Genomic DNA, 18,331 nt, shown 5'->3' with positions numbered 1-18,331 from the left:
GTGTGTGTTTGCGGTGCAGAGCCCTGTGTGTGTGTTTGCGTTGCAGAGCCCTGTGTGTGTGTTTGCGTTGCAGAGCCCTGTGTGTGTGTTTGCGGTGCAGAGCCCTGTGTGTGTGTTTGCGGTGCAGAGCCCTGTGTGTGTGTTTGCGGTGCAGAGCCCTGTGTGTGTGGGGAGTGCAGAGCCCGATGTGTGTGTGGGGAGTGCAGAGCCCGATGTGTGTGTGGGGAGTGCAGAGCCCGATGTGTGTGTGGGGAGTGCAGAGCCCGATGTGTGTGTGGGGAGTGCAGAGCCCGATGTGTGTGTGGGGAGTGCAGAGCCCGATGTGTGTGTGGGGAGTGCAGAGCCCGATGTGTGTGTGGGGAGTGCAGAGCCCGATGTGTGTGTGGGGAGTGCAGAGCCCGATGTGTGTGTGGGGAGTGCAGAGCCCGATGTGTGTGTGGGGAGTGCAGAGCCCGATGTGTGTGTGGGGAGTGCAGAGCCCGATGTGTGTGTGGGGAGTGCAGAGCCCGATGTGGTGGGGAGTGCAGAGCCCGATGTGTGTGGGGAGTGCAGAGCCCGATGTGTGTGGGGAGTGCAGATCCCGATGTGTGTGGGGAGTGCAGAGCCCAATGTGTGTGTGGGGCACAGAGCCTGATGTGGTGGGGAGTGCAGAGCCCGATGTGGGGCTGTTATTTCCAATGCTGTAGTGATAACAGGTCAGTGCTGGGGAAGAATACTGACAGGGAATGTGTGTGCAGAGGGCGAGGCTGGACACTGAGGCAGGGATGGACACTGAGGCCGGGCAGGGGGTGGGGCTGGATACTGAGGCCGGGCGGTGCCAGCTGTGACTGGGAGGTTTGGCACAGAAGAGTTCAGTCTGCTGGAGCTGAATGTAAACAAAGAGCTGCAGAGAATAAAGGGTGAATTCAAGAGGAACAAAAGTTAGAAAACAAAAAATAACAATGTAGGGGTGATTTATATGACAATACAGCACAGATTAGCTTACCAAAAATTTTAGAGTTTATGTCGGACAACCCCTTTAAGCTCTGCCCAGTTCAGTATATCAAATTACTACTGCTACATACGTTACATATTAATCCTGGAGCCATGATGGATATCATAGAAAAAACTAAATAAGGTTTCTTGTGTCATTGATGATCTATCATCTCAGTTTATTCTTAAATCCATATGGTAGATGCACAGCCAGGGTTATCACACATACCGCTTTCACACTGTCAGCCATATATAATCCGTATTTTAGCTGAATGAGAGAAATTATGGCAACAAAAATTGAGAAAAAAAAAAAAACACAAAACAACTGCTTCTGGGGCTGCTCATGTTACTTCAGGGGCCGCTCAATAGCCTTCATACATATGCACTTCTTTCCCTGCCCACCGACAGTTGTGGCGTCTCTGATTGGTAGCAGTCAGACCGCGCCCCACCCTATGTGACAGCGTGTCTGACTGCTTTCAATCACAGACGCTGTGTGTGTCTAGATTAGTATCAAAATTAATTTAAAAAAATGGGGGTAGGGTCGCCCATATTATGATACCCAGCACAGATAAAGGCTGTGTATCAACATAAGAGGAACCATATACGACTTTTTTTTAATTATTTAAATACATATCCCAATTTTGAAACCCAGAGATGATAAAGCAGACAGCTGATGGCTGGTATTCTAAGGCTGGGGAGGCCCATGCTTATTGGTCCCGCCCAGCCTAAAAATGTTTGCACCAGATTTCTGCACCAAATTTGCATCTCATGGCAGAAAACTGCACCAAAAACGTCATCAAAACCGTTTTTGTGCGTTTGTTTGCCAATAGATGTAGATTTGATGCTGAAATTTATACACCATACTCCTGCACCAAATCTGCAAGATATGATACGATATAAGATGCCAAGCTATGCATGTCTGTGCACTCAGTAACCGTTACCTGAGGTGAGGCCACAGAGTTTAATGAGGTCACCTGAGGTCAGGATACCTGTGGTCATAGGTTAAGGACCATGGGAACCTCCAGCTGTGACCGCAAATAATTTGAGTGATGTCACTGTTCATCGTTGCGACCCAGTCTTTGCCTAAAGCCCACAGTGTGTGGTCATGTTCGTTGTGGGATATTGTGTGGACTACTTCAGAACTGGGTGTTTTACGGATTAATAAATTGGTGAAAAAGGGTGTTTTTTTGTATTATATTTCAAATACATGATTTTTTTGGTGTTTTGTGTTTATTTCTTTTCACTTACACATTAGTAATAGGGGGAGCAGAGTCACACAGATGCCTCTACGGCTTAGTAGCAGCCGAGCTGTCATTAACCCCTTATTACCCCAATTGCCACCACACCAGGGCAATTGGGATGAGCTTGGTAAGGTGCTGGGATTGTGCCTCTACAGGATGCGACAATCCTGGATGGCTGCAGGCTGCTATTTTTAGGCTGGGGGTCCAGCCTGAGAATACCAGCTCCTAGCTGTCGGCGATATCATGGCTGGGTATCAAAATTGAGGGGAACCGCATGCAGGTTTTTAAAAATGATTTATTTAAATAATTATAAAAAGCCGCATGCGGTCCCTCTTATTTTGTTACACAGCCAAGATAAGCACATGGCTGGGTGCGCAGCCTGTAGCCGTATGCTTTATCTGTGCTAAGTATCCTAATATGGGGGTACCCTAAGCCAATTTTATTTATTTTTACACCAATCCAGACACTTACACAGCATCTGTGATTGAAAGCAGTCCGACACGCTGTCACACAGGGTGGGGGCGCAGTCTCACTGTAACCAATCACAGACACCGGGACTGCCAGTGGGCGAGGGAAGCAGTGCATATGTATGAAGGATAATGAGCGGCCCAGGAAGTAGCGTTACAGCCGTGTGGGAGACTGGTAAGTATAATGCGCTTGCTGAAATCCTCCTATCTCTTCTACCACCATTTTAAAGCGCCTGATTCAGGTCCCTATAGACCTGGTTGCATCCGCCGATCCCGGGTATCTGCGGGTCCACCCATCACTAGTCATTACTCCTCGCCGGGACGATTACCTGTAGGATCCTCCTCTTTGCGCCGTTCATCTCCCCACGTATCGCTTTCTACTTTCTCCATTATGGCTTCAGGATGAATCTTCCTCGGATATTTGCCTGGATTTCAAAACTGTGAAAATAATAAATGTAAAAGTCACAGACGGAAGGAAAACTCTTGTGGAATGTTCCAGATGGATGCTTTTATTAGAATCTCGTGTGGGACCTAAGCCACCAATCGGTCAACTTCACCCCCTCCTATATCACCAGTGCTGCCCTCAGAGTCAGTACAGCGGCACCTAGTGGTAGAAGCAGGCGTCACTGGAGCAGGGTCCGGTAAGTGTACCACATTACAACAAAGTGATTTATTTCATTATTTTGTCTTGACATTTCGGATGCCCTACCATTTATTTTTTTTTATCAAATGTGAATTGTTTTGTTTGGAAATGTTGTAGTTTTGGGGTATAAAGTATTATTTTGTTTAATGGAATCCGAAACTTTTTTTTTAATGGCGTTCACTTGTGCTATTAATCTGATGTTCGACGGATCATCTGTTCCTTTTTTATTTTTACATGCAGCTCAGTATGGTCTAAGCCAGGGGTGGGGACCTTTTCTGTGGCCCCTGGGCAAATTACCGGGGACCAAAGTGCTTGGGCTAGCAGCCGCAACTTGCTAGATGCTGTCCCTTTAAATCCCCATGTGCACTGCGAGATGTGCACGCAGCGTTCATTAATGAACTCTGCATGGGCAAACAATTAGGTCCTCATGCTGAGAACTTAAGAACGATGCGCTCCCGTCCCACCATCCTGAACATGCCTCACCCCCCACCCAGTGCTGTATGCCACCACCAATGCTGTGTGCTCCTTTAGTGATGTCCATGATCCCCCAGTCTGTGCCCCAGCCTCTCATGTGATGTATCCATGTCCCCAGCCCCTCCTGCGATTGTGTAAAGCGGGGACATGGGGCGGTAGTCGCAGGCGAGGGATCCCTCAGGTAGGCGCCCCGCCCACTTCACAGGAAAGGTGTTGTGGCTCGCAGGAGGTCACTTCTCACCATTGTCTTGGGCAGGCCAGGAATGAATCGTGGAGGAAATGGAGACGGAGACTGATAGTCCTTATTACACAACAGTTCTTTACTACAGATTCTGGAAGGCAACTTTACACGAGAAGTAGTGGGCACATCTCATAGTACGTTTCATTAGTATTAAACACCAACAGCCGCATTTCCTCTAAGTTCACCTCAGCTGTTATTAATGTGGATGCTCCCTGTCCTCCTGCCACTGCCCGGTTTAGCACAACGGAGCCATTTGAGAGAGTCAATCCAGTCCCCGTGCAGTTCCACGTCCACCCAGCAACAGGGAGTAGTGACTCTAGTATCTGCCACACTGGTCTCGCATCCAACTCCAGTCCCTACCCACAAGAGGAGCTACAGCCGACAACCAGTCCTAAATTTTCGTTTTGGGTTACAACCACCCTCCGTGTGTCCATATGTTTTCTCACTCTTGTAAGTAGAGGTATGATGGGGGGGAGAAACAAGTCTTCCATTTGATTGGAAAGTCTTACACACATTCTTAACACCTGTCCTTTGTTGCTCATCCCCCATCCTGTAAAGTCGCCTCCAGGGGAGGGATCAGGATAATTACATTTTATGGCGTTTCCTGTTGATGTTCTCCCTGCACCTCTGGATTGTGATGTGGAACTTCAAGGAAATGCAATTCCCAGACACAATAAGAAAATAACAGTCACATGAATCCTATTACAATGCAATGACATGTCCCATGACTCCTGTCCCCTTTTTTATTGTATAAATTGAACATGATGCACACATGACATATTAAATATTTGCAGACCAATATGAGATGTCAGAGCTGAGATCCAGTACCGTATATACCACTTACATTTACCATAGGGGCTGTCAGGGGCGTTGGTAAGGTCAGAAAAGGTCAAAAAGCCATGAGATATTTTGCCACTGATCCTCCCACCCAAACAAAAATGTAATACAACAGTTTGCACTCCAGTATACAGCCCGCACCCCATATACCCCCATATACAGCCTGCACCCCATGTATCCCCCATATACAGCCTACACCCCATGTATCCCCCATATACAGCCCGCACTCCATATATCCCTATATACAGCCCGCACCCCATGTATCCCCATATACAGCCCACACCCCATATATCCCCATATACAGCCCACACCCCATGTATCCCCCATATACAGCACACACCCCATGTATCCCCCATATACAGCACACACCCCATATATCCCCATATACAGCCCGCATCCCACATACAGCCCGCATCCCATGAATCCACCATATACAGCCCGCACCTCATATACCCCCATATACAGCTCGCATCCCATATATCCCCCATATACAGCCCGCATCCCAATATAATCAGAATAAACTGAAAAGTAAGGAGCGCTGATAGTGTATTACCATCAAATCAGTGAGGTGGATCAGGAAAAATACACTCACCTGAAAAGGTTGTGATAGTCACAACCACTGATAGAGCATTGAATGATGGCGTCTTCTGCAGCCCCACATGGATGTGCATACAAATCAGGGTGAAGAGGGGGTTAATGCCGCGCATCAGCCAAAATGAAATTGTAGCACATTGATGTTATAAACGTATTCTTTTATTCCATCGGTCTACGCGTTTCGAGGATATACCTCTTCTTCAGGACCAGTGCATCAACTGGTCCTGAAAAAGAGGTACATCCTCGAAACGCGTAGACCGATGGAATAAAAGAATACGTTTATAACATCAACGTGCTACAATTTCATTTTGGCTGATGCGCGGCATTAACCCCCTCTTCACCCTGATTTGTATGCATATATCAGAATAAAAGGAGAAACACGAGTATATGTGCAAAATGCAGAATTTTTATTAGAGATGATCACACGCATGAACAGCATGAAACGACACATTAAAAACTACCAAGAAAATCAAAGATTAAAGGGGGGTACATGGTGCGGGATCGATAGACCGGAAACTTCATACTGTCCAATCTCAAATTAGCCGTGGGAGAGGTGAATAAACCCCAATAAAAGAGGAAATGAGATATAAGACATGAAACATAGTGGCGTTGATCGAGCTCCATATACATGATTCAATAAAGTGCCAACACACACGTAACCAGAGGGGTTCCAACTGTGTAAGAAATGGTAGAATATTCTATCATTTAGAACTTCATACAGCACAGCGGCAATAACAGGGGAACCACAATAAGGCTCGGTGTGTGTTAAAATATCACCTGCTCTCTCAAAATGTAATAGTTACATAATTATTGTGTTGCTTTGACTGTATACACAGGCGGCTCCTGCACATCTATATTGCGCACCATTACTGGGATGTACAATTATAGTAGTTTGCAGTAATGGGGTGTTTGGTGAAAACAAGTTATCACCGATCCACAGGTAAGGTTGATGATAACTTATTGATCGGTGGAACCTGACCAGTGGAAACCGCACCGATCGGAAGATTGGGGAACTTTTTGCAGCGGCAGCTGGGATGTGTGACCGCAGCTCCATTCATCTTTTTGGGGCAGCCAGATAAAAACAACAGCAGCGCTCGCAGCCACTGAGGGAATGAATGGATCAGGAGTAGAGTCGGATACAAGCTCCAGTGTAAGGCTGGAGTCACACTTGCAAGAGACTCGCGAGAGTCTCGCATTGCATCACCCGGCGTGGCCCGCCGCTCTGCGGACAGGAGCGTCTCAGCTGCATAGAAATACAGGCAGCCAACCCGCTCCTGTTAGAGAGTGTGGCTGTGCCGGGTGTTACAATGCGAGACTCGCACGAGTCTCTCGCAAGTGTGACTCCAGCCTAATGGGGTAAAATGTGCTTATTTTCTGATCAGTGCAGATCCCAGTAATCACACCCCACTGATGAATAAGTTATCACTATCCTTGGGCCACGTTCAGACGTTCAGTATTTGGTCTGTATCTTACATCAGTATTTGTAGCCAAAACAAGGAGGGGGAAGAATACAGAAGTGGTGCCCATGCTTCTATTATACTTTTTCCCTGATTTTACCGTTCCTGGTTTTGGCTACAAAAACTGAGGTAAAAAACTCACTGAATACTCATTGTGTGCACGTGGCCTTAGAAAAGGTGATTACTTGTTTTAACCGGAGAACCTCTGTATTTGCTGCAGTGTAATAATCACAGAACAGGGAGGGGTTAAACGTTCAAGTATTTAATTTCTATTGGAAATAATCTTCCCCTTAGAGAGAAAAAGTGACCTCCATACACAGCACAATCCACTATACCAAAACCAATAATAGCACATACAAGGGAGAAATACCGCCACACCATGACCAGACCACATATTACCACCACACAGTGACCGAATACAACCACATACAAGGGAGAAATACCGCCACACCGTAATCAGATAACATATTGCCACCACACAGTGACCAAATACAACCACATACAAGGGAGAAATACCGCCACACCGTAATCAGATAACATATTACCACCACATAGTGACCAAATACAACCACATACAAAGGAGAAATACCGCGACACTATGACCAGATAACATACTACCAACACATAGTGATCAAAAGCAACCACATACCAGAGAGTAATACCACCACACCATAATTAGACCACATAGCAACCGAATATTACCACATACAAGGGAGAAATACCGCAACACTATGACCACACCACATAAATCACCAAATAATACTACATACAAGAGAGTAATACCGCCACACCATAATCAGACCCCATAGTGACCGAATTCAACCACATACAAGGGAGAAATACTGTGACACTATAACCACACCACACAATGACCAAATAATACCACACGAGACAAATATCAGTACAACATGACCAAACAACATATTACTACCACACAAGGACATATACTACAATAATGATCATGAATAAGAACTACAACACTAATAACACTAATATTATCATCAGTGCCATAATACACAGGAGCTCTGTATATAGTGTACAGGTAATACAGTGCTCACCAGTGACATTATACACTGTATACAGAGCTCCTGTGTATAGTATATGTGTGTGTACATGGAATACACTGATTTACCAGTGTCGTCTCTAGCTGAGGTTATTCATCTTCGCTTTTTCTCTTCATCCGGCGCTGACCGCCATCACTTCTTTCTGCCATGACGCGACTCTGCAGAAAATAACAGTCACCTATAGCCAATCACTCCCAGAGCACATTCCTCACTATTTCCCCAATTTCTACACTATGTCAGACTCTTGTCCTCCCATTGGAGACAGGATCCTCAACATTAACTTATATTTCATCAGTAATAATGTCCCCTAATTTGCCCCTACAGTAATTATGCCCCACGTGCCACCATAAACTAATAACGTATGTCCCTCATCCTGGCCCCTTTTATTTAATAATGTCCGGGAAAAGAAGTGGAATGAGAAGGGGTTGTTAATTGCTTCCTGCACAAAATATCCCCCTACACACTGCTCCTCTCCAAAATAGCCCCACAATGTGCCCCTTTCCATAATGTCCCCCAAAAATTTGCCCTTTGTATAATATCTCCCCCATACTACATCCCTGTATAAATTCCCCCCCCAGAGCAACTTATTATACTATGTTGCCTTCCGCAATCCTTGATGCCTCATAATGCCCCCCACTGCCCTATAATGCCCCCCACTTACCCACCATATGCTCCATAAAGTCCCCCACTGCTTCTTAATGCCCGTTGTAAAATAACACTGCTCCTCGCCCACCACAGCCCATGTAAAATTATTGTACGTCCTCTTCCGCTCCTCTGGAGCGCTTACCAGTGCCTGCGCGTCCTCCTCTTCATCTCTGCAGCAGCGATCTCGGTGATGACGGCATGTCGGTGCAGGACTGAGGCGTGCTCCTCTGCCTCAGTCCTGTCACATTCTTCTCCTCTGCAGCCCCGGCCCCGGTGATGATGTCCCGTCACGGTGCGGGGCTGAGCAGCGCTGCTCTGCCTCCTGTCACTGGCCGCACTGTACAAATGTATGCGCGCCTGAAAGACACCCATACATTTGAATAGGGGCACGGTCTCCAAGTCCTGCACACCTCATCAGTGCAGGCCTGGGGACTCCCACAGTGCACCGCTAGGACCTTTGGTGAGTCACATGACACACATGTGATGTCACTAAAGGTCCTGCAACTGCGGAAACTTCAGTGATCGTACAGAACTTGTATGATCACTGAAGTTTATGATTGAAAGGATGGGGGCCCCTTAGAGCGTGGGGGCACTGGATGAGCTGCCCAGTCTGCCCACCAATAAACGCCGGCTCTGAGACACAGGCAGCCCCGCGGCCCTGTACAGCCGCCCCGCATTATAGAAGGCACGGGGGCCTACTGAAGGCACGGGGGCCCACTGAAGGCACGGGGGCCCACTGAAGGCACGGGGGCCCACTGGGGGTTCGGGGCCTACCGGGGCATTCCCTGCTACCCCGGTGGGCCAGAAAGACCCTACATATACCCCTATATACAGCCCGCACCCCATGTATCCCCCATATACAGCCCACACCCCATGTATCCCTATATACAGCCCACACCCCTTGTATCCCCCATATACAGCCCGCACCCCATGTATCAGTAGTGTGGGTGAAATATAATCCATCAAAAGTAATCTGACAGGTGCCCCACCCCCTATCAAAATATATCAAACTGTCATGTGGCACGCCCCTTATCTATCAAAGTGTATCAAAATGTGTTCTCTTTTATTGACTAGCAATATATTTATTGGTTTTTGATATCAAAATCCTGCTGGTGTAATTCACAATCTATAATATTAGTTAGTATTATAGAATGTGAATTACACTACAACTTACAATTATCAGACACATCAGCAGTTGTGGAGAAGGTATACAGAATTGCTTACAAAGCGCTTCTCAACATTTGTGCTTATAGGGTCCGAATAACATTTTCTGTAAAAAAGCCCCGGTGCTGCCCATACAATGCTGCGTCAGTCTGATAACCCCCTTTATCCTGCGTGTACCCATAACTAACAAGAAGTGATAAGATGGAAATGTCGTCCATACAGATGTGTGGAGAGATTACATGCCACAAGTAACAGGGGCAGAAACTGCAATGTGTGCAAAGAGGAATACAGAATAGCACACACTATTATTAGTTACTAGAATATTACTATAATATCATATTAGAGTTGTATTTAATTCTACTAGTGTAATTCACATTGTATATTAGTTAATATAATATTATCCTGCTAGTGTGATATTAGCTAATATATTTTCTAATATTATTCACACTGTATCCCCATGTATCCCCCATATACAGCCCACACCCCATGTATCCCCCATATACAGCCCACACCCCATGTATCCCCCATATACAGCCCGCACCCCATGTATCCCCCATATACAGCCCGCACCCCATGTATCCCCCATATACAGCCCGCACCCAGTGTATCCCCCATATATAGCCCGCACCCCGTGTATCCCCCATATACAGCCCGCACCCCGTGTATCCCCCATACACAGCCCGCACCCCATGTATCTCCCATATACAGCTTGCAACCCGTGTATCCCCCATATACAGCCCGCACCCCATGTATCTCCCATATACAGCTTGCAACCCGTGTATCCCCCATATACAGCCCGCACCCCATGTATCCCCCATATACATCCCGCACCCCATGTATCTCCCATATACAGCCCACACTCCATGTATCTCCCATATACAGCCCACACTCCATGTATCTCCCATATACAGCTTGCACCCCGTGTATCCCCCATATACAGCCCGCACCCCATGTATCCCCCATATACAGCCCGCACCCCGTGTATCCCCCATATACAGCCCGCACCCCGTGTATCCCCCATATACAGCCCGCACCCCGTGTATCCCCCATATACAGCCCGCACCCCGTGTATCCCCCATATACAGCCCGCACCCCGTGTATCCCCCATATACAGCCCGCACCACGTGTATCCCCCATATACAGCCCGCACCACGTGTATCCCCCATATACAGCCCGCACCACGTGTATCCCCCATATACAGCCCGCACCACGTGTATCCCCCATATACAGCCCGCACCCCATGTATCCCCCATATACAGCCCGCACCCCATGTATCCCCCATATACAGCCCGCACCCCATGTATCCCCCATATACAGCCCGCACCCCATGTATCCCCCATATACAGCCCGCACCCCATGTATCCCCCATATACAGCCCGCACCCCATGTATCCCCCATATACAGCCCGCACCCCATGTATCCCCCATATACAGCCCGCACCCCATGTATCCCCCATATACAGCCCGCACCCCATGTATCCCCCATATACAGCCCGCACCCCATGTATCCCCTATATACAGCCCGCACCCCATGTATCCCCCATATACAGCCCGCACTCCATGTATCCCCCATATACAGCCCGCACTCCATGTATCCCCATATACAGCCCGCACCCCATGTATCCCCCATATACAGCCCGCACCCCATGTATCCCCCATATACAGCCCGCACCCCATGTATCCCCCATATACAGCCCGCACCCCATGTATCCCCCATATACAGCTCGCACCCCATGTATTCCCCATATACAGCTCGCACCCCATGTATCCCCCATATACAGCCCGCACCCCATGTATCCCCCATATACAGCCCGCACCCCATGTATCCCCCATATACAGCCCGCACCCCATGTATCCCCCATATACAGCTCGCACCCCATGTATTCCCCATATACAGCTCGCACCCCATGTATCCCCCATATACAGCCCGCACCCCATGTATTCCCCATATACAGCTCGCACCCCATGTATCCCCCATATACAGCTCGCACCCCATGTATCCCCCATATACAGCTCGCACCCCATGTATGCCCTGTACCCTGATCTCCTCTCACCAGTGTCCCGTCTTCGTCACGTGCTGCTGCTTCCCACTCTGGAATAATCTCGTCTACAGAGGAGCTGCCGCCGGGAGGGGTGACGTCACAGGAAGGGGGCGGAGTCCAGAGCACAGTGCTGTGGAGACTGGAGAGATCACGCTGAGGAGAGGGCGAGGGATAGGGCTGGGGTGAGGGGCTGTGAGGCTGGGGTGAGGGGCTGTGAGGCGGGGGTGAGGGGCTGTGAGGTGAGGTGAGGGGGTGTGAGGCTGGGGTGAGGGGGTGTGAGGCTGGGGTGAGGGGGTGTGAGGCTGGGGTGAGGGGCTGTGAGGTGAGGGGGTGTGAGGCTGAGGTGAGGGGGTGTGAGGCTGGGGTGAGGGGCTGTGAGGCTGGGGTGAGGGGCTGTGAGGCTGGGGTGAGGGGGTGTGAGGCTGGGGTGAGGGGCTGTGAGGCTGGGGTGAGGGGCTGTGAGGCTGGGGTGAGGGGCTGTGAGGTGAGGCTGGGGTGAGGGGCTGTGAGGCTGGGGTGAGGGGCTGTGAGGCTGGGGTGAGGGGCTGTGAGGTGAGGTGAGGCTGGGGTGAGGGGCTGTGAGGTGAGGCTGGGGTGAGGGGGTGTGAGGCTGGGGTGAGGGGGTGTGAGGTGTGGCCGGGGTGTGAGGCCGTGTGGCCGGGGTGTGAGGCTTTACAGCCTCTTTCTGAACTTTCTTGACGCCTCTATGAATTTACAACAAAAAGAGAGCGCTCATCCAAATGTAGATACAATTATAGCTACATCCTGTATGTGAGGGGAGACATTTGCCTGCATTACACTATAATATATAGTAGTAACCAGGTGCATATGAAACAAATGTGCTCAGCTGTAGGCTGGGAGAAAATTGAATTATATAGTATAAGGAACTCTATAGGCCAATATTGTCCGAGCATAAACTATATGTCCTAAGCAGAGTTGTCAGAATTGCATGGAGTTCTCCCTTGTACAAAGTGTCATCCAAGCGTTTTGCCAAATGTCTTCATCAGGAGTAGGCGTCCCCAAGAGTGCAGGGGTTTAAAAAAATGTTAGGTTGAAAAAGATGTTCTCCTATAGGAGACGGCTGGGCATGGGATGACCCATGAGTTATCCGAGAGGACCCGGAAACTGGCCAGAGTCCGCGTCATGTGACCCGCGATATCAGGAACATGTGACCCGACATCACAGGGCACATAGATACTGGCGCTAAGGAAGTCCAGGGAGCGCATGCGTTCTTCTGAGCCCACTCATAATAGAGATAAAATGGTTATATATAACTCTGGCCAAACTACGGAAACAGATCAGATATAAAAAAAAAATTAAAATGATTGGTGCAATATTGGAAATTGGCCACAAGATGGCGACAACAACCCAAGAAAATGAAAAGAATGGTAGAAAAAATTACAGGGACGGTGCCGGTAAAATATATCTTTGTACCATGTTAGGCTAGTTTCACACTTGCGTTGAACGGCATCCATTGCATTGCATTGTGTGACGGATGTAACGGATGCGTTGCATATAATGGCACAACGGATGCAACGGATCGTACAAAACAACGGAAAGCTTTTTTTTTCTTCTTTTTTTTCTTTACAGTTTTACCGGCGGCAGACTATTGTGAACAATCTCCTGAGCACCTATGGGAGGTGATGCGAGGTCTTCCCTCCTTCATATTGTGAACAATCAGCTGATCACCCAGCAGCCAGGCGCTCAGCTGATTGCTCTCAAAAGCCAGCTGCCGGGCACTCAGCTGATCGCTCTCAAAAGCCGGCTGCCGGGCACTCAGCTGATCGCTCTCAAAAGCCGGCTGCCGGGCACTCAGCTGATCGCTCTCAAAAGCCGGCTGCCGGGCACTCAGCTGATCGCTCTCAAAAGCCGGCTGCCGGGCACTCAGCTGATCGCTCTCAAAAGCCGGCTGCCGGGCGATCAGCTGAGCACTCTCAAAAGCCGGCTGCCGGGCGATCAGCTGAGCGCTCTCAAAAGCCGGCTGCCAGGCACTCAGCTGATCACTCTCAAAAGCCGGCTGCCGGGCGATCAGCTGATCGCTCTCAAAAGCCGGCTGCCGGGCGATCAGCTGAGCGCTCTCAAAAGCCGGCTGCCGGGCACTCAGCTGATCGCTCTCAAAAGCCGGCTGCCGGGCACTCAGCTGATCGCTCTCAAAAGCCGGCTGCCAGGCACTCAGCTGATCACTCTCAAAAGCCGGCTGCCGGGCGATCAGCTGAGCGCTCTCAAAAGCCAGCTGCCTGGCGCTCAGCTGATTGTTCGGCCACCGGAGAGACAAAATAGTTTCTGTGATTTAAAAAAAAAAAAAGATGAGCATGTGCAGTGAAAAAATAAAGGATTCCGCTGCTCAAAAAACGTTACATGCTGCGTTCCTTCCGCCCGGCGGAAGCAACGTAGCATTGTCCAGCGGAAGCAACGCAGGTACTTTTGGCACAATCCGTCATCCATACAAGTCAATTGGAAACAGCAGAATCCGTTAACGGATTCCACTGTTTTCCAAAAGGGCGGATTGTGACTCAAGGTAATTAACGCAAGTGTGAAAGTAGCCTTAGGCCTCCTTCACACGTCCGTGTCTCCAGTTCGTGTTTGGTCCGTTGCCTCACATACGGGAGACACGGGCACACATAGACCCATTAAAATCAATGGGTCTGCGCTCACGTGCGTGTTCTGCCATGGACCGTGTTTCCGAGTGGAGCATACGTGTGCTCCACACGTAGACATGTCCTTTTTTCTCCGGCATCACGGGTGTCACACGAAACGCAAATGTGTCACATGGAACGCAAACTGACCACACAGATGTGAAATGCACCGGAGAAAACACACGTGCATGTGAAAAAATAAAAATTTCAATACTCACCTTCTCCAACGCTGCTGTCTCTGCCGCTGCTGTCACTTGCTTCCGACCGCCGCTCATTATACTCCTTGCATATTCAGTTCACTGAGGCCGGAAGCAGCAGCAGCAGCGAGGAGTTGGCAGGACCGGAGACCGAAGATCAGCACTACGGACAGCATCGCCAGGGACAGGTGAGCAGAAAGTTCCCGTTCTCCGTGTGTTATCACGGAGAACACACATGTGCCATAAACGGCACACGGAGGGCAATATGCACCTTTGACACGTCTGAAAAACGTGCGTGATTTTCACGGACGTGTGAAGGAGGCCTTAGCCAGTAGAGATAAAAAACATTGTTTAAAAGAACAGAAAGTCCTCAGTGGCTGATACCTTTTAATGGCTAACTGAAAAGATGGTAATAATAGCAGCTTTCCAGACTATGCAGGTCTCTTCATCAGGCATGGTATAACACAAAATCTGAAGAGTCTCATATTTATACATAATGTCTTTATGTATATTTATTTATACGTATATGTATTATACATTATGTATAAATGTGTGACTCTTTAGATTTTGTGTTATACCATGCCTGATGAAGAAACCTGCGTAGTCTGGAAAGCTTGCAATTATTACCATCTTTTCAGTTAGCCATTAAAAAGTATCAACCACTGAGGACTCTCTGTTCTTTTAAACAATTTTTTTAGGAAAGGTGGCGTGATTTTTATTTTTGTATTTATAATTATGGATTATATATTCAATTATTTTTAATACAAAATGACATGCACTGGTTTAACAGTTTATGGGGTTTTTTTTCTACAGTTACTGGAGCTGCCATTTTCATTTGCTGGTGAGTAAGTTGTCTGAGCATAACACCTGAAATACTGCAGCCCCTGGACATGGGAGACTGTGGTCGGAGTCCAACCGCATCTCCTACATTGTGGCTGCCTCCTGCTGTGACCTAGGCTCATCCCTGGGCAGCCCAGGTCACAGATGTGGGAGGAGATGGGCGACATTTTTTTTTTTTAGCCCAAAGTTAAGGCTGGTTTACACACAACAATCTCGCTAGCGATGTGACACACCAGATCGCAGATAAGATTTGCCGAGGTCGCTCATGTGACCGCCGCATAAAATACGACCTATGATCAATCTCGGCAAATCGTATGTGCGACCTGGCGTGTTACATCGCTAACGAGATCGCTAGCGATATCGTTGTATGTAAAGCGGCCTTTAAGGCCACTTTACACACAGAGATAAATCTTTGGCAGATCTGTGGTTGCAGTGAAATTGTGGACAATCAGTGCCAGGTTTTTGGCTGTGTACAAATGGAACAATATGTCCATGATTTCACTGCAACCACAGATCTGCCAAAGATTTATCTCTGTGTGTAAAGTGGCCTTTAGTCTGCGAGCTACAATTTCGTAGGTAGCAGAGCCTTGTGTGTCTAATGTACAGGTAGCAGAGCTGTGTGTGTCTAATGTACAAGTAGCAGAGCTGTGTATGTCTGTAAATGTACAAGTAGCAGAGCTGTGTGTGTCTGTAAATGTACAGGTAGCAGAGCTGTGTGTGTCTGTAGATGTACAGGTAGCAGAGCTGTGTGTGTCTGTAAATGTACAGGTAGCAGAGCTGTGTGTGTCTGTAAATGTACAGGTAGCAGAGCTGTGTGTGTCTGTAAATGTACAGGTAGCAGAGCTGTGTGTGTCTGTAAATGTACAGGTAGCAGAGCTGTGCCTGTCTGTAAGTGTACAGGTAGCAGAGCTGTGTGTGTCTGTAGATGTACAGGTAGCAGAGCTGTGTGTGTCTGTAAATGTACAGGTAGCAGAGCTGTGTGTGTCTGTAAATGTACAGGTAGCAGAGCTGTGTGTGTCTGTAAATGTACAGGTAGCAGAGCTGTGTGTGTCTGTAAATGTACAGGTAGCAGAGCTGTGCCTGTCTGTAAGTGTACAGGTAGCAGAGCTGTGTGTGTCTGTAGATGTACAGGTAGCAGAGCTGTGCCTGTCTGTAAATGTACAGGTAGCAGAGCTGTGTGTGTCTGTAAATGTACAGGTAGCAGAGCTGTGTGTGTAAATGTACAGGTAGCAGAGCTGTATGTGTCTGTAAATGTACAGGTAGCAGAGCTGTGTGTGTAAATGTACAGGTAGCAGAGCTGTATGTGTCTGTAAATGTACAGGTAGCAGAGCTGTGTGTGTCTGTAAATGTACAGGTAGCAGAGCTGTGTGTGTCTGTAAATGTACAGGTAGCAGAGCTGTGTGTGTGTAAATGTACAGGTAGCAGAGCTGTGCGTGTCTGTAAATGTACAGGTAGCAGAGCTGTGCGTGTCTGTAAATGTACAGGTAGCAGAGCTGTGTGTGTCAGTAAATGTACAGGTAGCAGAGCTGTGTGTGTCTGTAAATGTACAGGTAGCAGAGCTGTGTGTGTCTGTAAATGTACAGGTAGCAGAGCTGTGTGTGTCTGCAAATGTACAGGTAGCAGAGCTGTGTGTGTCTGTAAATGTACAGGTAGCAGAGCTGTGTGTCTCTGTAAATGTACAGGTAGCAGAGCTGTGTGTGTCTGTAAATGTACAGGTAGCAGAGCTGTGTGTATCTGTAAATGTACAGGTAGCAGAGCTGTGTGTGTCTGTAAATGTACAGGTAGCAGAGCTGTGTGTGTCTGTAAATGTACAGGTAGCAGAGCTGTGTGTGTCTGTAAATGTACAGGTAGCAGAGCTGTGTGTGTCTGTAAATGTACAGGTAGCAGAGCTGTGTGTGTGTGTCAGTAAATGTACAGGTAGCAGAGCTGTGTGTGTCTGTAAATGTACAGGTAGCAGAGCTGTGTGTATCTGTAAATGTACAGGTAGCAGAGCTGTGTGTGTCTGTAAATGTACAGGTAGCAGAGCTGTGTGTCTGTAAATGTACAGGTAGCAGAGCTGTGTGTATCTGTAAATGTACAGGTAGCAGAGCTGTGTATCTGTAAATGTACAGGTAGCAGAGCTGTGTGTCTGTAAATGTACAGGTAGCAGAGCTGTGTGTTTGTAAATGTACAGGTAGCAGAGCTGTGCGTGTCTGTAAATGTACAGGTAGCAGAGCTGTGTGTGTCAGTAAATGTACAGGTAGCAGAGCTGTGTGTGTCTGTAAATGTACAGGTAGCAGAGCTGTGTGTGTCTGTAAATGTACAGGTAGCAGAGCTGTGTGTGTGTCAGTAAATCTACAGGTAGCAGAGCTGTGTGTGTCTGTAAATGTACAGGTAGCAGAGCTGTGTGTATGTGTAAATGTACAGGTAGCAGAGCTGTGTGTGTCTGTAAATGTACAGGTAGCAGAGCTGTGTGTATCTGTAAATGTACAGGTAGCAGAGCTGTGTGTGTCAGTAAATGTACAGGTAGCAGAGCTGTGTGTGTCTGTAAATGTACAGGTAGCAGAGCTGTGTGTGTCTGTAAATGTACAGGTAGCAGAGCTGTGTGTGTGTGTGTAAATGTACAGGTAGCAGAGCTGTGTGTGTCTGTAAATGTACAGGTAGCAGAGCTGTGTGTGTGTCTGTAAATGTACAGGTAGCAGAGCTGTGTGTGTGTCTGTAAATGTACAGGTAGCAGAGCTGTGTGTGTCTGTAAATGTACAGGTAGCAGAGCTGTGTGTGTCTGTAAATGTACAGGTAGCAGAGCTGTGTGTGTCTGTAAATGTACAGGTAGCAGAGC

The 18,331-nt window shown here is 48.1% G+C and overlaps 1 protein-coding gene across 1 annotated transcript in view; it reads right to left on the bottom strand.

The window, feature by feature from the left end:
* Nucleotides 1–18,331, bottom strand: part of LOC142245470 (uncharacterized) — an 80,732-nt gene that overhangs the window by 8,206 nt on the left and 54,195 nt on the right. Inside the window, 1 exon segment of the mRNA XM_075318196.1 lies at nt 15,138–15,144. Coding sequence (XP_075174311.1) covers nt 15,138–15,144 — 7 coding nt within the window.

This window comes from Anomaloglossus baeobatrachus, chromosome 7, assembly GCF_048569485.1.
Source record: "Anomaloglossus baeobatrachus isolate aAnoBae1 chromosome 7, aAnoBae1.hap1, whole genome shotgun sequence".
Lineage (NCBI taxonomy): Eukaryota > Metazoa > Chordata > Amphibia > Anura > Aromobatidae > Anomaloglossus > Anomaloglossus baeobatrachus.
This window is presented reverse-complemented; position numbering and strand designations above follow the sequence as displayed.